Here is a 24702-nt window from a genome sequence, read left to right on the forward strand (position 1 = left end):
TCTATTTTTTTCCCTATTTCTTCTACTAATTACAGCAGTCCTTTTAGTGTATCTTGCAGTGCTGGTTTGGTGTTAATATATTCCCGTAGCCTTTGTCTGGGAAGCTCTTTATTTGACCTTCTATTTATAATGATAGCCTTGCTGGATAGAGTAGTCTTGGATTCAGATCCTTGCTTTTCATGACTTTGATTACTTCATGCCACTCCCTTCTGGCCTGTAGTGTTTCTGTTGAGAAGTCAGCTGAGAGCCTTATGGGGTTTCCTTTGTAGGTAACCTGTTGCTTATCTCTTGCTGCCTTTAGGATTCTCTCCTTGTCTTTAATTTTTGGCATTTTAATTACTATGTGTGTGGGTGTGGGCCTGTGTGGGTTCATTTTACTTGTGGCTCTCTGTGCTTCTTGAACTTGAATGCCTTCTTCTTTCACCAAATTAGAAAAGTTTTCTGTCACTATTTCTTCAAATATATTCTCTAACCCTTACCCATTTTCTTCCTCTTCGAGGACTCCTGTGATGCGAATGTTATTACGTTTCCAGTTGTCCCACAGTTCTCTTAAGCTGTCTTCCTGTTTTTTAATTGTTTTTTCCTTTTGGTTTTCTGATTGGTTGATTTTTTCTACGCTGTCTTCTAATTCACTGATCCGGTCCTCAGCTTCCTCTACTCTTAGTCCTTCCAATGCGTTCTTTATTTCTGCTATGTCATTCTTCATTTCCACTTGTTTGATTTTCAATGTTTCTATATCTTTACTCATGGTGCTGATGTCCTTACTCATGCTGTTGAGCTTCCTCAAGATCACGGCTCTGAACTCTACTTCTGATAATTTGCTTACCTGCATTTCATTTATTTAATCTTCAATAAAGTTCTCTTGTTTTTTCATTTGAAATTTGTCACTGTTACACTATTTTGGCATTCTCAGTGGATTTTGGAGCCTGCCAAGTTTTCCCTGTGGTTGTTGGTGTTCTGCTGTTTTGGCTCCCTCTACTGGGTTTGGATGGGCCTGGGTGGGCCCACTTTAATTAAACACCACTGTCAAGTCTTACTTTCCTGGGTAGATCTGAAAGCCTAGGAAAGGTTCAGTTATCCTCTAAGCTTTTTCCTGGTGGCTAGTAGTCTCAGTTACTCAGTGCCTTGGAATGTAGCCCTGGTGTTCTGCATAAGAGGATTTCCAGAGGATGGGACAGATATTGGTTATTAATAAGCCTCAATTTGCATTTCTTTGACTCACCTGGGAAAGGCTGAATCTCTGAGGGGGCGGGGCTGCTGCTTTTCCCCACAGGGGAAAGAGCTTGGGGAAGGAGCACACTGGCCACCGTTCTTTGTGGCAGCAACTCAGCAAAAAGTCTGAGTGCCGTCCAAATCTCAGGTGTCCCCACAGAGTTCCAGGCCAGTCTGCCCTCCCTCTGCTGTAGCCCCCAGGTGAGTGGCTGTGGCTATTTTAGCACTCTCCCGGCTCTCTGTGCTGTGGAGCAGGCTTGGTCTTTGTTCCCCAAGGGCGCTGCTCACAGCTAAGATGCTGCTGTCCGTGGGCTCTCAGCCTACCACCCTCTCACGCCTCCACAGATCCTACCAGTGTCCCTGGTTATACGGTCCTGTCCTGCTGCTTTTCTGTTGCTTTTTTCTGAGGATTTGTCTTTATTTTAGTTGTAATTCCTGTTTGGTCTTGGGAGATCATCTGCGTAGCTTCTATTCACTCTGCCTCCATTTTCCCATCCTCTAAGCCTATCTTGTGCGCAGCTGGGCTGCAGGCCTTCCTGGTGCCCCCACACCCTGCAGGTCCAATGGGTAACTGGAGCGTGCAGTCCCTTTGGGGACTCGTCTCTATGCCTATGTTATGGGATGCTGGGTCTCACAGGTCTCTCTGGTGCTTCAGCACCCCGTAGGTCCTGGGGGTAACTAGATTGCACAGTCTTTGCTGGGTCGCACAGGCCTCTCTGGTGCTTCAGCACCCTGCAGGTCCAGCGGATAACTGGATCGCACAGTCCCTGCTGGGTAGCACAGGCCTCTCTGGTGCCCCCACACCCTGCAGTTCCCGCAGGTGGGCAGCTGGATCGCACCAGTCTCTCTCAGGCTCAGGCTTCCCACTGCTCTTGTGGGCTACTGGACTGCACAGGCCCACAGGTCCTGCCGCTGGCGGCTGGGGAGTGCTGCTGCGCCATGGGGCTCAACTCCTGCTCAGCTTTTGCTGTATTTTTTGGGGGTGGGTCTCAGCTGCTGGTCTGTGCTTCTGTTGCTCCCAGCCTCTGTTGCTGGGGGTATATCTCGACTCTGATCGGGCTGCTACTATGGGGGATGGTGCTGGCCTCCGGGCTGTCTACAGCTTCTGCTACCAGCACCTTGGGAGCTCCACTGCTGTGCACAGGTCTGTTGATACAGAGTGTCCACTGGTCGGCTCAGGTTGCTGCGCCCTAGCTGCTCCCACTGCTTCCTCCCAGGGAAGACCTGGGATCTTCCAACATGGTGGGACCTCCCCGCAGCACAGGGAGAAGCACCCTGAAGGGCCGCTTACTGTGGTAGCCGGCTGCTCCCGTCCACAGCACAGGAACCTTCTGCTCTGCAGCTCTGCACTGCTCGGGTTTGGTCATCCACCTTCATGTCCACTCACACTCTCTCACACACTCACTCACTTTCTCACACAGTCACCCTCTCTCCAGTCCTGCCCGTTGCCATCTTCCCTCTCCTTCTCCATTTTAAAATAATTTTTAAAAATTCATGGCCTGTCCAGCTGGTGTGGCTCAGTGGTTGTGTCAACAACCCATGGACTCCAGTTTGATTCCTGGTCAGGGCACATGCCCAAGTTGCAGGCTCAGTTCCAGTGGGGGGCAAGCAGGAGGCAGCCAATAGATGTGTCTCTCTCATCGATGTTTCTATCTCTCTCTCCCTTCCTGTCTAAAAATCAATTAAAAAATATTTAAAAAACTTCATGGCCTGATTTATTTTATGGGAGTTTTGTTCTGTTCTCTCATTTGGAACATGTTTGTCCCTCATTTTGGCAGCTTCACTGTGATTGTTTCTGTGCATTAGGCAGAGCTGCTATGTCTCCTGGTCTTGGCAGGGTAGCCTCCTGTGGTAGGTGCCCTGTATGACCCAGCAGCGCAGTTCACCGAGTCGCCAGAGCTGGGTGCTGTGGGGTGCTCTCAGGTGGGCTGTGTGCACCCTCCTGGTGCAGTTGAGCCTTGACTGCTGTTGGCAAATCAACGGAGGGATTTACCTCGGGCTGACTGGCTGTGAAGACTGGCTGCAACTACATGGAGGGTCAGCTATGCAGGGCCCACCCAATGGAGCAGGACTTACTTCTGCAGGGCTCTGGTGCCCGCTGAGTCTGCCCGAGTGTGTCACTTATGGAGGTGGTTGGGTGGTGCTTCGATGTGGTCTGAAGCTGTCCACCAAGCACATTGCCTCTGGGGCTGCGCCAGAATACAAGCCAAGTTCAGCTGACACCTGTGTTCTGCCCGGGGCCACCTGGCATGAGCTGTAAAGCAATCTGCAGATGGTTACTGCTTGTCCTGGGCTTGGAGGTGCCCAGGAGAGGCCAAGCTGTGAACCAAATCTGGCTGCTGCTAGTGCGGGGCCTGGGGCCACTTAGTGAGAGGTATAGGCACGCACGCTGAGGCCAGCTGCTGCTTGTCTGAAACATGAGCCAGACAGGCTGTTTGTAGTGAAAAGCCACTGAAAACAGCTTGGGTGGGCCTTAAAGTTGGGTGGGGTGGGATCTCAGGGAATCACCAGGGCAGGGAAAACAGTGTGAGCCAGGTTGCTGAGGTGCAGATACCACGCCTGCCTGGGGGCTCTGTGGGGAGGGCTCAGCAAAGGAACAATGGCCTCTGCCAGCAGTTCTGCCTGGGAGAAAGCTGCCCTCCAGCTCTTGCCGAGGTCAGACAATTCGGTTCCTCTTGGTATATCCCTGGTGCATGCCTTTCGAGCTGCTGCCCCAGACCTGGTGCTTAGCGCAAATGAGTCTGAGTAAGTCCGCGTGGACCCTTTAAGAGGAATGCCTGGGCTTCCAGCTGCCCTCTGTCTCCCTCAGCCACAGTCCTCACTGGTTTTGACAGTCAGAAGTTATGGGGACTTCTCTTCCCAGCACTGGTGTACAGGCTGCGGGACTGGTGTGAGGACTGGACCCTTTGTTTTTCATGGGGGACCTCCACTGCCAAGATATTTCTCCTAATCTGTATCCGCCACACAGGGTGTGGGCAGTGGGCCCAGCCCTTCGTCCCATGTCTTCTCCTCTCCATCCTCCACGTGGCTTCTGTGTGTCCTTAGCGTAGGACTTCTGCTCAGCTGGATTTCAGGTGGTTCTGAATGACGGGTGTGCTGTAGTTTAGTTGTAATTTTGATGTGGTGTGGGAGGAGGCGAGTACCATGTTTACCTACGCCGCCATCTTGACTGGAACCAAACTTTTATTAAGTCTTAAGACTTTAACTCCTTCCACAAGAATTCATGGTTCTTTACTAGGTAATTTTACATAAGTAGTCAAAAAATGCTTTTTAATTTATTGATTTTTAGACAGAGAAGAAGAGAGAAAAGGGGAGAGGGAGAGAAATATTAATTTGTTGTTCCACTTATTTGTACATTCATTGGTCGATTCTTGTATGTACCCTGACCAGGGATCAAACCTACAACCTTGGTATTTTGGATGATGCTCTAATTACCTGAGCTACCTGGCCAAAATTTACATAATTAATTTTGAGTCTCAAAAAATGGTCTTGGTTTGAAATATATACTACTTTTTGATTCCTCTCTTTTTAAATTTAAATTTTATTTTTGATTTGAGAATGGGGAAGAGGGAAAAGGAGAGGGAGGGGGGAAAAAGGGAGGAAAAAAGAAGGGAAGGGGGAGGTGGAGAGGGAGGGAGGGAGACAAAGAGAGAGGAGCGTTGATTTTGTTGTTCCACTTATTTATGCATTCATTGGTTGTTCCTGTACAGGCCCTGACCTGGGATCGGACTCACGGCCTTGGTGTATTGGGACAATGCTCCAACCAAATGAGCTGCCTCACCATGGCCTTGATTCTTCTTAATGAAACAAATTTCATAGTGATTATGATGACAATTATGATAATCTGAACTTCCATTTATACCGGTTTACATTTATAAAGCTTTCACACAGGTTATAAAAATTAATTAGCAATTGGCACATGGTATTAAATTGGTCTTCACAGCAAGTTTTAACAATATACTCTGGTGTAGCATTTCAATACCAACTTGATATTTTAAGGTAAAAATCTATATTGTGTTCATAATTCTTTTACAACTGATACTTTAAAAAGACTAAAACTATAAGATCACAGCTTCAAAGTGAAAACAAACCACATTTTGAAAGCAAATATGGAATTTAGACTTAATTATCCAAGAAATTAAATTCTTGAAGAAGTCTAAGGTAAAAAAATGTACTTCTCCAAAAATCATATTAAACTTTTAAATATTCTAGGCTCAAACTTAGGAGAAATTATCCTTAAAAAATTTTTTTCTTTATTGATTTTAGAGAGAGCAGAAGGGAGAGGAAGAGAGAGAGAGAAACATGGATGAGAGATGGCCACCTCCTGCATGCCCCCCACTGGGGATCGGGCCCACAACCTGGGCATGTGCCCTGTACAGGAATTGAATCGGCGACCTGTTGGTGCAGGGTCGACGCTCAACCACTGCGCCACACCGGCCAGGTGAGAAATTACCTTTTAAAGGAGTGATGATGAGCACACTGTCACTTCACATACTGCATGGACACAGAACACACTAAAATGCGTCCGTGTACATGGATGCTACTCTCAAAGCTGTCTCGGCTATAGAGTGAGAGAGGACTACAATGCATACACTGCCTCTTAGTTTACAGGAGCCACGTGATTCTTCAATTAAAATGAAGTCTACAAACTAATATCAATTGTCTAAAAATTAAGCCTGTAAAATAACTTGATGAATTGCTTTGTATTGTGGAGAATCACAGTATCTGTCTCTAGTAGGATCCATTAGAGACTATGAAGCTGTCGTACTTCCTTCTACTGGGAACTCACTTCTGACAGAGCTTTACTGTCAGACTAGGGTTTTCGTTACTGTTTTCTTAATGCCAGAGCAGAAAAATTCAACTTCATTTTACGGACAGAAGCCCCAACGTCACCCAGTTGAGCTATAGAAGGCAGACATTTTGAAAATGAACAGACAGCAGTTTTTGGCCCATGAGATACCTGTTCTTTTATTTCTTTCATTTTTTCCAATCTCTTGAGTTTTGTTGCATATTCCTGAACTTCTTTTAATCCAATATCTGTGCAGAGACGAACCAAGAAACGGAGACCTAAATTGTAAAAATTAGATTTAGAAAATTATTTGTGCACAGTGTTGATAGTACAACAAATCATTAACCACAGTCTTTTGGGACACAGTTAGGAATGATGCTCACAGTGTTTGTTTCCCTCTTGAAAAATGTGTTATACAATTGTACACTTGAAACCTATAAAATTTTATTAAACAATGTCATCTCAATAAATGTAATAAAAACTTAAAAAATGTACCTATACTCTATTCTCCTGACCTAGGAGGATGGACTTCCCTGAAAGGGAAGCATGGTCCCAATACACCAAGGTTGCCAGTTCGATCCCTGGTCCAGGCACATACAAGAATCAACCAATGAATGCATAGAATGCACTGGAAAACACACTGAGGTTTCTTTCTCTCTCTCTAAAAATCAATAAATTAAAAAAAGTAATAAATAAAGGGACTCTCTTCACTAACCTGTCAACACCACCTATCATCAGAGCCCTCCCCATATCATGCTTTACCTCCCTATCTGCTTTTCCTTCATGGCACTTCCAACTCCTGACCAACGGCGAGTGTGCTCTCTGCCCTCCCACTAGCCAGCTCCATGAGAGCACGGCCTCTTGTCTGCTCTGCTCGCACCAACACAGAGGTTGCTCCGTAAGAACCAAATCAATGGCCTATTCCTCACTATTCATGTTTTGCAAAGTAACAGTACTAAGTAATTTAAAATGTCACACGTTGACATTTTTATTGCCTATGTATACATTAGTAATTCGCAATAAATACATGAAGAGTATATTTTAAGACTAAATTATCCTTTTTAGTTCACCAGAAAACTACTCTGCTCAAAACAAGACATTCCATGAGTGCAAATGTTTTCCTAAGACTATAGTTAAGGTAGACTATTGATGACATTTGTTTTGACAATTATCCAGGCCAAAGTCATCTTGGACATTCCCCGTGACACATTCATTTAACGTTTAAAGTGAATCTTACACTCTCCAAAAAGAAAGAAATGTGGCGTTGCTTGGAGACGGTCCCTTTCCTGGTCCAGTGCCTGGTGCTCTGGTCACTGCAGCGGTTCTGAACAGGCAGCAATCCTACCCCGGGGACACTGGCCATGTTCAGGAACATGCCAGGCTTTCCTAACAATGGTGTGGGTGGGGCACTGTCATCCAGTGGGCAGAGGCTAGGGGTGCTGCTAACTCTACTCCATGGGACCCAGAACGGTCCAGTCCCAACGTTAGTGGTCCTGAGAGACTTGCCCAGGTGACTTTTGGGTTGCATCATTTCCATAAAAAATACCAGTGCTTTCCCTCTTTTAATCTCTAAAGCACCAGTTCCCTAATATGATTGAGACTGAGAATCAAATAAAGAAATAGGAAAAATTAAACACCTGGGTCCACCACGAACCTAAATGAGACTCTACGGATAGGGCTAAAATCTGTTGTTTTTGAAAGCATGACAGAAAATTCCCTTGTGAGTTCCTGACTGGCTTCTGGAAAGCACTGCTGCAGGCTAATGAATCTGCTCTAATTAGCACTAGACACTCCTTGCCCCTCAGCTACCAACGCCACAGCTCTGAGCCACCTGCTGCTGAGCTTCCGTAAAAGCCAAAGTGAGGGAAACCTTAACTAAGGAGGGGCAGTGACTCTAATCCCAGGATGGGGCTGGGCCACTGGAAACTGGGCTCAGAAAAGATGGCTTTTACTGAACTGCAATGTGCTGTTTTGTGTTCACTGTCACTGTAGGACAAAATTAAAAACAGTCCTTCCAAGCATGTCATTTTATTTGCTGCAGGGATGTTTGGAAGCGAGGAGCTGCTACCTCTTTCACTGGCCTCATCTACTGCATCTCTCAGTGTCTCAACATGAATGAATTAGAAGTTGAAAATATGTTTCTTCTTCCCAAGGAATTGCCTTGTATTTCCCCACAGACAGTAAAGATTGCACAAGGGGCCCTGGCCGGTTTGGCTCAGCGGTTAGAGCGTCGGCCTGTGGACCGGAGAGTCCCGGGTTCGGTTCCCTCTAAGGGCGCGTGCCTCGGTTGCGGTTTGTCCTCGGTCCTGGTTGGGGTCGTGTGGGTGGCAGCCACTTGATGTGTCTCTCTTGTGTCGATGTTTCTCTCTCTCTCTTCCTCCCTCTCTCCCTCCTGCTCTATCTGAAGATAAATGCAAGAAATGTTCTCGGGTGAGGATAAAAAAAAAAAAGATCACACAAGGTCTGTCTCTGATCTCTTCCCCGAGCCCCAAGGCTGTTCAGGGCCACACAGCCAGCGCAGTGGGGACACAGCATGTGCACATGGCTACTCTGTGTCCCTTGATCGACCTGTGGTTGCTGCCGTACCACTTTCCACTGCTATTTTAAGTTACATCAAATCCACTGTACATCAAGATGGGGAATATAGACTCATTTGCTTTTGAAAAGAATTCAATGGTAAATGTAAATTCATCAATGATTAAATTCCATAAAAATGTGTACTGTATCGTCAGAGTCTCTGATCCTGTCAACTCCTATTTAAACACATGCACCACAATGACAGGCTGGTGTCTATGTATGCAATTACTGTAGCAAATGTAAAACAGGACATAAAATGTGAGAACGTATACTTTCTAAGTTACAAAATGTAATCTCACTTACATTCAACATTCTCTGGAAATTTTCTGTGAATGTCTTTGTAAGTATCTAATGCTTTTTGGTAGTTACCTACAAATAAAAAAAGGAGAGAAACTCATTATTAGATTGTAGAAATTAATAGGATTCAGCAAAACATTAATTTTAATCCAATATACTGGCACCACTTAATTGGTTAAGCAGAAAGACTTTCACATTTGCTGCAAGAATGTGTAACAGTTCTTAACATGACTTCTGGAAGGAAATGTACAAGTAAAATAAATTTAAAAAGGGTTAGAGCAGAAGGAAATGGATGATGGTTAAAACTTAATTCTACTTCTTAAAATAAATGTTAGGCCATGGCTGGTTTGGCTCAGCAGTTAGAGCGTCGGCCTGTGGTCCAGAGAGATATGGGTTTGGTTCCCGCTAAGGGCACGTACCTCGCTTGCAGTTTGTCCCCGGCCCTGGTTGGGGTCGTGTGGGAGGCGGCCACTCAGTGTGAACCTTTCAGGCTGATGTTTCTCTCTCTCTCTCCCTCCCACTCTATCTAAACAAAAAATGGAAAAATGTCCTTGGGTGAAAATGAAAATAAATAAATAAATACAATAAAATAAATGTTAGTGGTACAAATTAAGATTCACTCAATTTCCTAAAAATTAAAGATTTCAAGTGAACTGAAAATTTAAAATAATTTACATAATAGAATAACTTCTATGTCATTCCCTTAGTTGGGAAATATGAAACATAACTTTTTTTGTAGTTTTCATGTTGAAACATTAAAACATTTATAGAAAACATTTTGTTTTGTAATATAATAATCGAGCTTCATGCAGCAACAAAAAACAGAAAAAATAAATTTCGGGTCAAGGATCCTGGCTAAAATCTCAGTAAAGGAGCTAAGACTCTGTCTGGGCCTCTAGTCTCAAGATGGTCGGCTGTGCTAACCACAGAGTTGCGGTGGGAATGAAATCAGATAGAGAGGAAGCATCTAACTCACAGTGGGTTTTTTTTTTTCTAAACTTATCTTTATTGTTGAATATATTACAGATATTCCTCCTTTTTCCCCTATTGACCCCCTCCTCCCAACTCCCACCCCCCTCCTGCCTTCCCCAGCCTAGTGTCCATGTCAGTTGGTTGTGCATATATGCATATAAGTTCTTTGGTGTATTCCTGCCCCCCCCACCTCCCTTCCCTTTGAGGTTCATCAGTCTAACCAATTTGTACTTCTTAATCCCTTTACCTTTTTCACTCATCCCCCCAATCCCCCTTTCATATGGCAACCAACAAAATATTCTCTATCTATGAGAATGTTTCTGTTCTGCTTGTTCATTTTGTTTGTAGATTCAATTGTTGATAGATAGGTTATTTATTGCCTTTTTGTTTGTTCATATTTCTGATCTTCTTTTTCTTCAAGAAGACTCTTCAACATTTCATATAATAATGGTTTGATGGTGATGAACTTCTTTAGCTTTTTCGTGTCTGGGAAACTCTTCATATGGCCATTGATTCTAAATGACAGCTTTGCAGATAGAGTGATCTTGGTTGTAGGTTCTTGCTATTCATCACTCTGAATATTTCTTGCCACTCTCTTCTGGCCTGCAATGTTTCTTTTGAGAAATCAACTGACAGTCTTTTATTTTTTTTGCCATCAATAAAAAATTTACCTGTTTTAAAAAAATCCAAATGCTGGCATTGTCCAGAAAAATTTAACAAGTTTATTTATATTATAAAGTTGAACTGCTGAAACTTGTTCACTGAAACATTTTGACTTGCATTAATGCCTTATGTCCCCACATTTATATTAAAAAAATTCACACACAAATGAAAATGAAAAAAACTGCCAATACCTGATTTCTGCCCCCTATTCTCAACTTGCAATCATATACTTAGGTACCTTTTGATCCCATGGAAAAAAAATATCTAACGTTCAGAACTACCAATAACAGGAAGAAGATAATTTTTTTTTTTTAAAAGAATGAAATGTTTCCCATCATAGTGGATTCTTAAGCACATTCTCCATGTATGCGGCGTGCTAGCTGGATGTCTTTTGGCATAATTGTTACATGTTTGGCATGGATAGCACAGAGGTTGGTGTCTTCAAAAAGGCCAACCAGATAGGCCTCGCTTGCCTCCTGCAAAGCACCAATAGCTGCACTCTGGAAGTGCAGATCTGTTTTGAAGTCCTGAGCAATTTCTTGCACCAGACACTGGAAGGGAAGTTTGCGAATCAGAAGTTCAGTGGACTTCTGATGGCGTCTAATTTCACGAAGTGCCACAGTACCAGGCCTGTAACGATGAGGTTTCTTCACCCCTCCAGTAGAGGGCGCACTCTTGTGAGCTGCTTTGGTAGCCAGTTGTTTCCTCGGTGCCTTATCACCGCTGGATTTGCGGGCAGTCTGCTTTGTATGAGCCACGGTATAGAGACCTCTTTACTTACCTCCCTTCTCCTTGGGCTGGAGCTTGGCGAGCTGGAGGTGGCGCAGGCGTTAGAAAGCAACGGCGGCTGCTCAGCTGGCAGTCTTATGGTAACTCCCTTGTAGGTAACTAACTGCTTTTCTCTTGCTGCTTTTAAGATTCTCTCTTTGTCTTGAACCTTTTGCATTTTGATGATCTTGGTGTGGGCCTCTTGGGGTTCATCTTGTTTGGGACTCTCTGTGTTTCCTGGACGTGTATGTCTGTTTCCTTAATCAAGTTAGGGAAGTTTTCTGCCATTATTGTTTCAAATAGGTTTTCCATTTCTTGTTCTCTCTCTTCTTCTGGCACCCCCAAGATGCGAATATTGGCACGCTTGAAATTGTCCCAGAGGCTCCTTCCACTCTCCTCATTTTTTTGGATTCTTTTTTCTTTTTCCTGTTCTGATTGGGTGTTTTTTGCTTCCTTATATTCCAGATCGATGGTTTGCTTCTTGGCTTTACCTACTATACTATTGAATCTGTGTAAATTATTCTTTATTTCAGTTAGTGCCTCCTTCATTTCTGATTGGTGCTTTTTTATGCTCTTGAGGCCCTCACTAAGTTCGCTGAGGTTCTCACTAAGTTCATTGAGCATCCTTAGAAGCAGTATTTTGAACTCAGCACCTGTTAGGTTGCTTCTCTCCATTTCACTTAGTTCCTTTTCTGGGGTTTTGTTCTGTTCTTTCATTTGGGACCTGTTTCTTTGTCTCCTCATTTTGGCTGCCTCCTTGTGTTTGCTTCTATGTATTACTTAACGAGAGGTATGGGGCTATCTGAGACCAGATGCTGCTTGTTTGAAAGAATTTAGGAAAACCTGAATCATGGTCCAAGACAGGCCAATCCTATGGTTAAGCAAGTGGCAACAGCTTGGGTGGGCCCGAAAGTTGGGTGGGGCGGAGCCTCAGGGAATCACCAGGGCAGGGCTACCAGTGTGAGCCAGATTGCTGGAGTCCCAGGTATGGCGGCTGTCTGCCGCCCCAGGGAAGGGCTCATCAAAGGAACAAAGTCCTCTGACAGCACGTCTGTCCAGGAGAAGGTTGCCTCTCCACTCTTGCTCCAGTGCCAAACAGCTCAGTTCTTCCCTGTATGTCTCTGGCGGCCCTCGAGCTGCCTCCTCTCCAAGCTTAGAGGGAGAGAGTCCGATAAGTCCGTGTGCGGGCCCTTTAAGGAGCCGCCTGGGGCTCCAGCCGCCTCAGCCTCCCTGAGCCTCAGTTCCTGCTGGTTTTTCCAGCCAGAAGTGATGGGGATTCTCTTCCTGGCACTGGAACCCTGAGCTGGGCGCCTGGTGTGGAACGTGGACCCCTCACTCCTCAGGGAGGACTTTCCCAGCCGGTGTCCCTCCTGATTTTTATCTGCCGCACATGGGTGTGGGACCAGCCCGTCCACCTCCGCCCTCCTACCAGTCTCGATGTGGCTGCTTCTTTAATTCCATAGTTGTAGGGCTTCCATTCAGCTTGATTTCAGGCGGTTTTGAATGATGGTTGTTCTGTAGTTTAGTTGTAACTTTGATGTGGTTGTGGGAGGACGCGATACTGTGTTTACCTACGCCGCTATTTTGACTGACCATCACAGCAGGTTCTTAATTAGGTAGTTTCTCTTCTAACCTGCCCTTCATAACTCAAGAAGGGTTCTATCTTTCAGTTATTCAGCATACCCCATGTAGGTACACGCTACATACGACTGACGTGGAAATGAACAGAGGCCATCAGAACTTGACTGCGATACGTAAAGTGCACACAGTGTAGTTACGTATATGTTATCTGACTGTACACAATTTCACATTAAAGACCCACCTTTCAATGACTGGAGGATGACACAGAGTCCACACTGATGCCACCGGGAAGGAGCCCACAGAGGCCACCAGGAAAGGAGCTGCAGCGCTGTGAGCAGCCTGTTTACTCTGACAATGAGTGCTCCCTGGTCACGCGTGCGCTCTGCCAGAGGGACCACAGCTGTGACCACTCACCTCCCACCCAGGCCCTGCATGTCAACATCATTCCCACCAGTTTATCCAAAACGATGAACCTCGCCACCCTTCAGGACAGGGGCCAACAGCACAGGACCTAATACAGCTGTTGCTGGAAACACAAAGAAACCCAGCGATATCTGGTTCGAAAACAGAGCCCCAGGGTCCAGTCCTGGGCCTTCCCCAGGCTCTGAGGCACAGGCAGTTTCACGGATGCAGCCTCACACACAGGACGTTTGGGTTAGGTGACAAAAATATAACTGATGTGTGCAGAATGCCTGTTTCTGTGCTAACTTGTGAAAATGTTAACTCTGAGAAATAATAAATCTGTTTTTAATGGTGGTGTTGACTAAAACCTACTTTTAAAGCATAACTTTTTTTCTGTCTGAAGTAATTATTATGTTTTTCATATAATGCTTCAAATATGTGTAGTTATCGCAAGTTAATGTTTTAATAAACACACACGCAATTAAAAGACATTTTATGCATAATTCCCTAAAGCAGCAAAATGTATTAAACATGAATACAATAAAAGTATTTACCACTTCTTCTGAAACAACTAGCTACCATCAGCTGCCATTTCACCTGCGTGGGCCTGTAAGAGAAAGAAAGGGTATGAAATCAGCGAGGAAACAAACATAACCTGAGAGGGTCACACAGATTTATAAAGCTGCAGATCTATCCTCTCTTCGGATTACTTTTTGACCTTGGATTAGATCATCTTTACTATTACTGAAAATAGCATATCTATAATTTCCTTCATTATTATCTGTTATATTTACATTAGGAAATTTAAATTTAAAAGTACTTCACTCTAGTTCAGACCTTTAGAAATTTTTATGAAAACCATTAACCTGTTTGGTTAAAGACCACTGCATTCTATTTTAAACATTATTATTACTTTTGCCATAATCTTATACTTAAGCTTAGAAATTAGGCTTATGCTTGCAAATTTAGCATTTAAGAGGCAATTCTGACCTTGTGTTTTGAATGATTCAACTAAAGAGAGAATGAACTGTATTCATCCCCCCTTTCCCTTAAAAAAATGATTTTCTAAAATAAATAACCTTAACCAGTATTTCTAAAGACTGCTATTGAAAATATATAAAAAAGCTTAGGCAATGTGGCTCAGTGGACTGAGCAGTCTCGTGGACTGAGAGGTCCCGGCCCTTCTGGTCAGGCACATGCCTAGTCCCCAGTGTGGGAGGCAGCTGATTAGTGTTTCTCTCTTACAACCGATGTTTCTATCGCTCTCCCTTCCTCTCTCTCTAAAAAATCAATAAAAACATATTTTATATATAAGAAAAACAAGATTTGAATAAAAGACTAGGGAATAATTGACACTCTTCTCATTTCCTTTTAGACTCTTCCTTCTACTTACTTGATGGCTTTATAGTCTTGGCTTCTACTCAATTGGACAGTAACCCTAGCAGCTCTTGAATCAGACAGGTCATAACCCTGCTACCTAAGCAAGTTACTCAACCTCAAATCCACGGCCTACATAGCCATCTGCTTTCAACAACATAAAATATGTGTGTGTGTGTGTGTGTATATATATATATAATTTTCCTCCTTAAAACCCATCCCCTCCAACTGCATGACAATTTACGACCTGCAATCCCGACCGTCCACTTTTTGCCACCCCTGCCTCTCCGTGTCTTCCCCACGCCCAGCTGCGTGGGCTCAGACGGGACGAGGCCTGCACGCTGCACGTCTGCATTCTGGGCCTCAGTGCAGGCCAGCCCTCCACACGGGGCCTCTGCTGACCTTGCCCCACTGCCTTGTGGCTGGGGTGGACTGTTCACAGACTCGCTCCACTCTCTGCAGGTTCTTCCGTACTGCGCTTACTGTACTGCAGTGTCCTTTAGGTTTCTGAACCTTGCTAAGCACAAACTTCTGAGGCCAGCGCAGCCTCTGTATAGGAAGGACAGGCCCGGCGCCTGCACACGCTGGTGCCTCCATTCACTAGGCCCTCCTCCTCTGCACATTCTATCACACATCTTGATCACTTCCTTCACAGTCAGGACAGTGAAGTTTAATTTGGTAATGTATTGATTCTATGATGTAAGTTATTTAAACTTATGTCTGTTTCCTTATCTATAAGATGGGATAGTAATAGCACCTATTCAGAGGGTTATTGTGAGGATTAAGTAATGCAATGTAGGTAAACCATAAACATCAGTTATTATTATAACCACTTCATTTTTTTTTTTTTTTTTGGTACATGCCCCTAGAGGGAACCGAACTCGGGACTCTCTGGTCCGCAGGCTGATGCTCCAACCTCTGAGCCAAAACGGTCAGGGCCCACTTCTTTTTTATTCTTCAAGAAAATCTTATTTTGTGAATGCCACCTATTGAGAATTCACACAATAGCTACTGGAGCAGCTGTTAAGTAGTGTGTGTACGTGTGTGCATCCTTACAGCATGAGAGGAAGATCGGGGCTCAGGGACTTCGAGGTAAGAAAGGGACATTCTGGATTATGAAGTCTAGCCGCTTGTGACTGCAGGTGGTCACACTTTGACTGACTGGGCACTGCTGCCGTCTGTGTGGCCATCAGCAGATTCTGTGCTCCAAGATGCCATGTCTCATCAAGTTAACAAAGGAGTAATTGACTTGTCTCCAACATTAACCTGTGTGTTCCTGCTATTACTTTCGGTGGCTGGGGAGCCCAGGTGCTTATTGGTCAGGACGGGAACGTGCTGCACAAGGGCAGTACCTGAGGCTGTTCTGGCTTGTCTCTTTCATTTCTGTGTCACCATCAGAACCTAGTTTAGGAATAACAAACCAAGTTCATCTCTTGAATGAATGGCTACTTTTCTCTATCCTCCTCGTAAAGAAAATACCCCTATTTTAAGGTAGCATAGGTAAGAGATCCAAAATAATGCACCAAAACATTCCAGCTAATTGGTTATACGTTGCCTAGCACAGTATAATAAATATGGAGCTGTACTAAAGGCTTTAAATATTTTAAATGTGATGACTTGGCTTTAAGTTAGAGAACAGTGGCATTCCAGAAACAGAAGTGGCCTCAGATAGTGCTCCGTGCTATCATTCACCTGCAAGGAGGACACAGACCAGGCAAAGGTGCGAGCTATGTCTCAGGTCATCCCCAACAGTCCACGCCAGTATGGTGCCCACACTCCTCTCGTCTCACACTTCCACAAAGCAGTGACACGCAGTCTGATGACTGCCACTGGAAAGAATGATCTCTGTGTTCGGAATAAATAAGTAAGCACCCGAAAGAGAGTCACAGCTTGGTTTTAAGATGGCAAAGGAAAGACCTTTTATGTCACAATGTCTCTTCTAGAAATTAACCCCGAAAACAAGGAGAAAGGCAGACTCGGCTCCATCTCAGATGAAACTCGAGTGGTATAAAGCCACAGACACATGATGGGCGATGGACAAGGGAGGTGGAAACTGCTGTCAGCAGGGCAGAGAAAGCTCAAAGGCAAGGGCATGCAAAGAGCATGTGAAGACAGGCAGCATCTTCCCTGGACATGTTCTGTTCCGCTGCAGAAATGCTGGAGAACTGCTATCAGCAGAACTGGGGAGACAGGGCAAGGCACGGGCCTGCACGGGGACACAGACTAGCAGGGTGACTGCGACGCAGTGCTCCCCACGGCCAAGAAGTTGCTCAGGGAGGATGTGGCCAGAGCTCAGGCTGGTTCAAGGTGAAAATGAAAACTGGAGGATGGCCCTGGCCAGTCTGGCTCTGCTGTTGGAGTGTCGACCTGCAGACCAAAGAGTTGCAGGTTTGATTCCGGTCAAGGGCTGTACCTCCGTTGCGGTTCCGTCCTCGGCCCTGTTCGGGGTTGTGCCAGAAGCAACTGGTTGATGTGTCTCTCTCACGTTGATTTTTTTTTTTTCTTGCTCTCTCTCCCTCATACTCTATCTAAAGACAGATGGGGGAATATCCTTGGGTGAGGATTTAAAAACAAATCAACAAAAAAACCTGGAGGATGAAGTAAGGAGTCACATCTGAACATTAGGTCCTGAGCCCTGGCCCCTTCCAGCTACTGGATGGCAGCAATCAGGTTAACACTTTTCCTTGAACCCACCAAATGTCCCCAGAGAAAGGACTAGAGAGTTTTAAGATGACATCTCAGTGACAAAGCCATAGAGTAACATGTTCTATTCTAGTGCAGTTTGGTGGAAGGTGCTGTTGGCATTTGGGGTGACAGTGTTCACTCTGCAAACCCTCTGCACATCACTGACTGTTCCCCATCCTGGCAGCTGCCCACCTAATACCTACTGTGTGTCCCCATCATCCTGACTATAAAATGTCCCTCTCCCACATTTCCAAATGGCGTCAATGAGGTAGGTCAGTACTGCCTTTCATGGCTTGTACTGTCTGTTTTCTTCAACATTTAGATCTTTTATTGTGACGTAAAACACGTGGAAAAGTACACGAAACAGCCATAAATCTCCACAGCTGTCACACAGTAAGTGCCCTTGTACTGTGAGTGCCCATGCACAGTAAGTGCCCTTGTACTGTGAGTGCCCATGCACAGTGAGTGTCCTTGCACAGTGAGTGCCCATGCAGTGAGTGTCCTTGCACAGTGAGTGCCCAGGCACAGCGAGTGCCCGTGTACAGCGAGTGCCCAGGCACAGCGAGTGCCCGTGTACAGCGAGTGCCCAGGCACAGCGAGTGCCCTTGTACAGCGAGTGCCCAGGCACAGCGAGTGCCCGTGTACAGCGAGTGCCCAGGCACAGCGAGTGCCCGTGTACAGCGAGTGCCCATACACAATGAGTGCCCAGGCACAGCGAGTGCCCAGGCACAGCGAGTGCCCATGTACAGTGAGTGCCCAGGCACAGTGAGTGGCCATGTACAGCGAGTGCCCGTGTACAGCGAGTGCCCATGTACAGTGAGTGCCCAGGCACAGTGAGTGGCCATGTACAGCGAGTGCCCAGGCACAGCGAGTGCCCGTGTACAGCGAGTGCCCAGGCACAGCGAGTGCCCGTGTACAGCGAGTGCCCATACACAATGAGTGCCCAGGCACAGCGAGTGCCCATGTACAGCGAGTGCCCAGGCACAGCGAGTGCCCAGGCACAGCGAGTGCCCATGTACAGTGAGTGCCCAGGCACAGTGAGTGGCCATGTACAGCGAGTGCCCAGGCACAGCGAGTGCCCGTGTACAGCGAGTGCCCAGGCACAGCGAGTGCCCGTGTACAGCGAGTGCCCATACACAATGAGTGCCCAGGCACAGCGAGTGCCCATGTACAGCGAGTGCCCAGGCACAGCGAGTGCCCAGGCACAGCGAGTGCCCATGTACAGTGAGTGCCCAGGCACAGTGAGTGCCCAGGCACAGTGAGTGCCCAGGCACAGTGAGTGGCCATGCAGCCGCTCCGCCGGTTAAGAACCAGGACACTGTCAAGACCCCAGCTGCCTCCTTCATGCTCCCTCCTTCACCTGTGAAGGTGACTACAATGCTGACTTTCACACTGTCAACTTAGTCTGCTTCTGAATTTCACATGAATAACACAGCAGGTATTCTCTTGTAACAGCTTTGAGATATACCTCATGTAACATAGAATTCACTGATTCAAAGTGTGTAATTCAAAAGCTTATATTATATTAATGGTTTTTAAAAGTTATGATTAAAATAGATGTGACACAACTTGTCATTTTAACCATGTTTAGGCACACAATTCAGTGGCATTAATCACATCCCCAACGCTGTGCAGCCATCAGCACCGTGTGCTCCCAGACTTCCTCTTCACGGCACACAGAAGCAGCACTCCTCCACAAAGTGGGGGTTCAGGTGTGTGTACAGGAAGTGAATGTTCAGGAAGAGGAGAGGGAACCATATGGAATGTCTCTGTCACTTAGAAGCAGGGATAGGGAAACATGAGAGGAATTCCTGGAAAAGGCTTCTATTTCAGGTAAACTGAAGTGCAAACTAGAAAAATTGAGGCAATCTGTGAGGGGCAAAGGGGAGTTAATGAGAAACACATCAGACTGATGAGCAGTGTTCACATAACACAAATGTGTGTGGCTTCAGTTCACCTGGTCACATAATCTATGTCCAGGAGATCTTCCCAGGCTGCAAACAAAAGTGGAAAGGATAGATCAACCCATACACTTTTGGGGTACATATGTGGCAGCAAAGTAACCGAAGAATGTTGGCAAGAAAGAGCATGGGTGTGATCAATGCAGCCCCTAGGAAGGTTGGCTCAGCATAAAGCCAGGAGGGACTGTGAGATGAAGCAGGGTCAAGAGACTGAAGGTTTCTGTCTTACCCGAGAGAGGCACACTGGAGAGTAGGGGTGGGAAGAGGGGAGGTTATATTTAGACAGCTGGATGTTAGAATAGAAGATTTCACTGGTAAAAGTATGCTGGGTGACAACTAGGTAAGATCCAAATGGCTAATCTTAAGAGACAGTAAAGATCAATGAAGCTGGGCAGGCCCCCACCTGCGAGGCCAGACTGCCAATGGGAAGAAAGAGCATGAACAAGACTGAGTCAGAACACATGACACTCCCGAGGAGTCCGCTGGACAATGGTAGATGGGGCCTCAAAGGATGCGGGTCTCAGCTGAGCGCCCAGGGTGAGAATCAGGGTCACGTGCAATGAAAGGTCCCAGGGCATTGCTCTGCCGCCGTACCGACAGTGTGTGAACTAGAAGCTGTCCACCTGTGCTTTTCAGTTTTATAATTCTCCAAATGTTTACGTTACGCTAATGTCATAAAGATTATTACCTTCCATACAGAGATCACTCAAATTATTAAGCATTTCTTTATCATTCAAATGACTTGAAGCCATATTTAACATTAAAATTAAATTTGGCCAAATACAAAGCAGAATATTATATATTTCAATTTCTGAAACATACATGTAGAAAATATTGATGTGAAATTAAAGACATCTTTAAAAGTTTATCTTTTAATATACAATATATATTAATTATAAACTGAAACTTATTTCAGAAATGAAACTTCATCCTAAGACTGAGATAGTCGTTTTCTTTTTTCTATTTTTTTAAAGAAAAATAAAAAATTAGTTTTCTTTTTGAAAATTTTATTTTTCAATTACAGTTGACATTCAGTACTATTCTGTATTAGCTTCAGGTGTACAGCGCACAGTGGTTAGACAGTCATGTACGTTACAGTGTCCCCGATATTCCCAGCGCCTGCTTGGCATGCAGGTCGTCACAAGGTTACTGCCTCTGTTCCCTGTGCGGCACTCTATACACCCCGTGACCATTCGCAAAACAGTCATTTTTCTCATTGGTAAAGAAATAATACTTGTTTGCTGAGATGTGAATAACAAGATACATAAAGAAAAGTACCTTAAAGCAGGTATTTTAAAAACGTTTGCATAAAAAAGAAATGTATTTATCACAATAAGGATCAAATAAAATGGAACATAATACAAGAAAATGGAAATAATGAATGCTCATTGACACTTGTTCATGAACTTAATGTATCTATCAGATTTTCATTCTATAAATAAAATTAAATCCCACCAGAAGACATTTAATTAAACATAAAATTATAATTGTTACTTACTGTATAAGAGCAGCTCTTTCAAAGTATTGAATGGCTTTTTCACAAAACTGTGTATCAATGTAATAGGCTCCAAGCCACTCAATGACGCCAATGTTAGATGGGAAATACCTATATGACTAGAGAAAACATGGAACATGACAACACAATTTCAGCAGCAACACATAATGTGCTTCCTGAACATTTTACCTACCGGGTGGATGAATTTATCCAGTGTAAAATTTCTTAATAAAAAAGTATGAGCTGCCCTGGATAGTTTGGCTCAGTAGTTAGAGCATTGGCCTGTGGACCAAAGGGTCATGGGTTTGATTCTGGTCAATAGCACAATCCAGGGTAGCAGGTTAGATCCCCAACCACTTGTCGGGGTCATGTGGGAGGCAACCAATTGACGTGTCTCTCTCACATCAATGTCTTTCTCCTTCTCTTCCACTCTTTCTAAATATCAATGGGAAAATACCCTCAGGGAAGAATTACCCCCACCCTAAAAAGAAGTACGAGCTGTCATATGCACTTTAAAGATTTTGAAACTCGAGGGCCAGTGTGGCTCAGTGGTTGACTGTCAACCCCTGCACCAAGAGGTCACTGGTTCAATTCCCGGTCAGGGCACATGTCCAGGTAGTGGGCCAAATCCCCAGTGGGGGGCGTGCAGGAGGTAGCCAATCGATGTTCTCTCTCATCAATGTTTCTATCACTTTCTCCTTCTCCTTTCCTCTATCAATAAAGAAAAAAAAAATAAAAAATTTTGAAACTATACAAGATTTAGAAAACAAGACTTGTTAGACACATATTTTACTATAAATATCTTTTGGATGTACTGACACATAATCTGAGTCAAATTAAATATGTAATAGAATAAAAAAGACATAAAAATCATGCTTTAAGAGAAAAATGAATCTACTTTTTATTTATTTTTTACTAAAATTAACCAAAAACTAACTTTACATTCCACAAATGCTTTTATTTAAAATCATTATTCATTTAAAAATGAATGAGCAGCCCTGGCCAGTTTGGCTTAGCGGTTAGAGCGTAGGCTCGTGGGCAAGAGAGACCCGGGTTTGGTTCCCGCTAAGGGCACGTACCTTGGTTGCGGTTTGTCCCTGGCCCTGGTTGGGGTCATGCAGAAGGCAACCAGTCGATGTGTCTCTCTCATATCGATGTTTCTCTCTCTTCCTCCCTCTCTCCCTCCTGCTCTATCTGAAGATAAATGCAAAAATGTCCTCGGGTGAGGATAAAACCAACCAACCAACAAACAAAAAAAAACGAATAAGCATTTCTGCAGTGTGGTGATGGCTGGCAGGGGAGAGGGGGGAGGGGCTGGGTGGAGGTGGGTAAAGGGGGAGTTGGGGGGGCATCTGTAACAGTGCCAACAATAAAAAAATTATAAATTAAAGAGCCCACTGCATTTTTTATAACAATTCATAAAAGCTAAAAAGTAAAAGGAAAGTAAGATGGTCTGCCTACCTCATAGTAGTATTGAAATGCTTGGGACTTATCTCCTTCGCTATCATACAATTCTCCCAGTTTAGACAGAGCTCTAGAATCAGTTGGAACAACACTGATCAGCTGCATTAACCATTCAATAGCTTGATTGGGATCTTCCATTAATTCATATCTTAGAGAATTTCAGTTAAGGATAACACAGTTTTTCTGAATTCATTGATCAATAAGCCAACCTCAAAATAACACTGGAATAAAAATATTTGTTAGCCTATAGTGTGTACTATTTAATATTATTTAGTCTGGGCTTCCTTAGGGATGAGAATAAAAAATGGAGCAGCACTGTAAATGACTCTTGTTCCATATGTACACTTGGCTTTTTCTTTGCCTCAATACCATCCACTTAGATCAACTCCCAAAGCATTGTCCAAAGTGTGTCTGTCCTTAATAAAATGCCTGAACATTGTATTCTATCATCCTACCTCTTGGAACACGCTTAACATATTCAGGGAATAGTTTCAGGTATTTTCCTATGAATTTCCCTAATTGGACTTTGAGCCTAAATCAGGGAGTTCTTTTTTGGTAACCTTTGTGCCCCCTGGGTCCTCTGCACACACTCAGATGTACACAAGACAGCTTGTTCACATCTATTCCAATCCAAACTTGTTTTTAAAAAGAAGAGTCTCCTGTTTTCAATGATGAAAAATGTGATAACAGAAGAAAAACATACAAATAAGAAAATATATTCCAACAGCCTTAAACACATCTATTACTTAACTGGATCCAAACTGATCATGAACTGGACACTATCAGATCATGATACTGGCAATTTCAGAGAATTAAATGACTACAATGAAAAGGCTAAAAGGAATAACTATGAAATCATCTACTCTACCAAAAGTATACCAGATAGTACTTAAAATTTTAATGGTGCAACTCATAATATACTTTTTTTTTCTAAACGTATTTGTTTAAAATTTATAGCAAGATATAACTTAAAAATGTACACAAAATTTTAATCCTTCATAATGTTTCCAAAGCTTATTGTTTTTAAAATAAGAAGAGGGCCCTGGCTGGTTTGGCTCTGCAGTTGGGAGCGTCAGCCTGCAGACCAAAGAGTAGCCGGTTTGATTCCAGTCAAGGGCACGTACCTTGGTTGTGGTTTGTCCCCGGCCCTGGTTGGGGCTGTATGGGAGTCGATGTGTCCCTCTCGTGTCGATGCTTCTCTCTCCCTCCCTTCTTTCCCTCCCTGTCACTCTATCTGAAGATGAATAAAAAAATATCCTTGAGTGAGGATTAAAAAAAATTAAATAAGAAGAGAAAGTAAAGTGTTTTTCAAATAGTGTCAAAGTCATTAAAAACATTACAGTAATAGGTTTCTGCTTTCCCAACTAAGGATAGAGGGAAAAAAGCTACAGAAAAGCTAGGAGTCGCAGAAGAAACTGACAGGAAAGTAGTGTTCAACGTCCGCTGTCCCGAGTCCTATGAAACATGGCACACACAGTCCACAGTCAATGCAGGACTGCGGGGGAGAATGAGCCAGTTCACCTAGACCACCGCGCAGCTCTGGAGTGCAAAGGCCCCAGACTGATGTTTTTTAACCCTCTATGTCAGCTGAAATAAATAAGATAAATTATCCAAATTCAATCAGTAGTACTAATCAGTAAGAAACAATATTTTCCTTTTAATTAGTACATTACTGCTTCAAAAATGCTCTATAAAACTCAGAGTCAATATATTCTAAACTACCTAATTTACATTCAATGAATAGCTTGAGTACTCAATATGTTATGCTCTGTTACTTCAATGATTAATAGTTTTAACCTTTAAATAATTCCTCTTCATAATGTAAATGATCCTTTAAAACAGGATCACTCAAATATTTTCATCACATATTAATCTGATATTAGGTTTTAAAATAGTATCGTCATCAATGACTTTACTTAATAGTTGGTACCCAATCACCAGTAGAATGAATTGATAATGAGCCCTGAATTTCATCACATAAGATACACGCTGGCTATCTGGCACAGAACCTGGGCACTGTTTCTCAGGATTGCATGGAGCTTCAGGAAACAGTCCAGAGCCTCGTCAAGCCGGTTTAGCTTCTTATAGGTAAGGCCTTAAAAAGAAGGAAAGAAAAAAAAAGGTATAAAGAATTTTCTCAAAGTAACAATAAAAATGAAGAGATTTTGAAAAAATCTGTTATTCTTTTTATTTATTTATTTTTCTTTATTGATTTTAGAGAGAGAGGAGGGGAGAGAGAGATAGAAACATCGATGAGAGAGAACAATGACTGGCCGCCTCCTGCATGCCACCCACTGGGGATCAGGCCCACAACCTGGACATGTGTCCTGACTGGGAATCAAACCGGTGACCTCTTGGTGCAGGGTCGATGCCCAACCAGTGAGCCACACCAGCCGAGCTGAACAGATTTTTGTTTTAAAAAAGAACAAGTTAGGCCCTGGCCAGGTAGCTCAGTTGGT

The 24702-nt window shown here is 44.1% G+C and overlaps 2 protein-coding genes across 4 annotated transcripts in view; both read right to left on the reverse strand.

Annotated features, from left to right (window-relative positions):
• The window catches only part of IFT88 (intraflagellar transport 88), a 145619-nt gene that overhangs the window by 28799 nt on the left and 92118 nt on the right, over positions 1–24702 (reverse strand). For all 3 annotated transcript variants that reach the window (XM_036250934.1, XM_036250936.1, XM_036250935.1), the window contains 6 exons: positions 24230–24338; positions 22241–22391; positions 20783–20898; positions 13816–13868; positions 8882–8947; positions 6173–6279 (listed from right to left, as the gene is read on the reverse strand). In XM_036250934.1, the coding sequence (XP_036106827.1) occupies positions 6173–6279; positions 8882–8947; positions 13816–13868; positions 20783–20898; positions 22241–22391; positions 24230–24338 (602 nt within the window). The remainder of the gene's footprint in view (positions 1–6172; positions 6280–8881; positions 8948–13815; positions 13869–20782; positions 20899–22240; positions 22392–24229; positions 24339–24702) is intronic.
• LOC118623257 (histone H3.3A-like) lies at positions 10708–12966 on the reverse strand. The gene is made up of 2 exons (XM_036250753.1): positions 12962–12966; positions 10708–11281 (listed from the first exon to the last, which is right to left on the reverse strand). The coding sequence occupies exons 1-2, from the start codon at positions 12964–12966 to the stop codon at positions 10858–10860; spliced, it is 429 nt and encodes a 142-aa protein (XP_036106646.1). The 3' UTR covers positions 10708–10857.

The sequence above is a fragment of the Molossus molossus genome, unplaced genomic scaffold (assembly GCF_014108415.1).
Source record: "Molossus molossus isolate mMolMol1 unplaced genomic scaffold, mMolMol1.p scaffold_m16_p_10, whole genome shotgun sequence".
In the NCBI taxonomy this organism is placed as follows: Eukaryota; Metazoa; Chordata; class Mammalia; order Chiroptera; family Molossidae; genus Molossus; species Molossus molossus.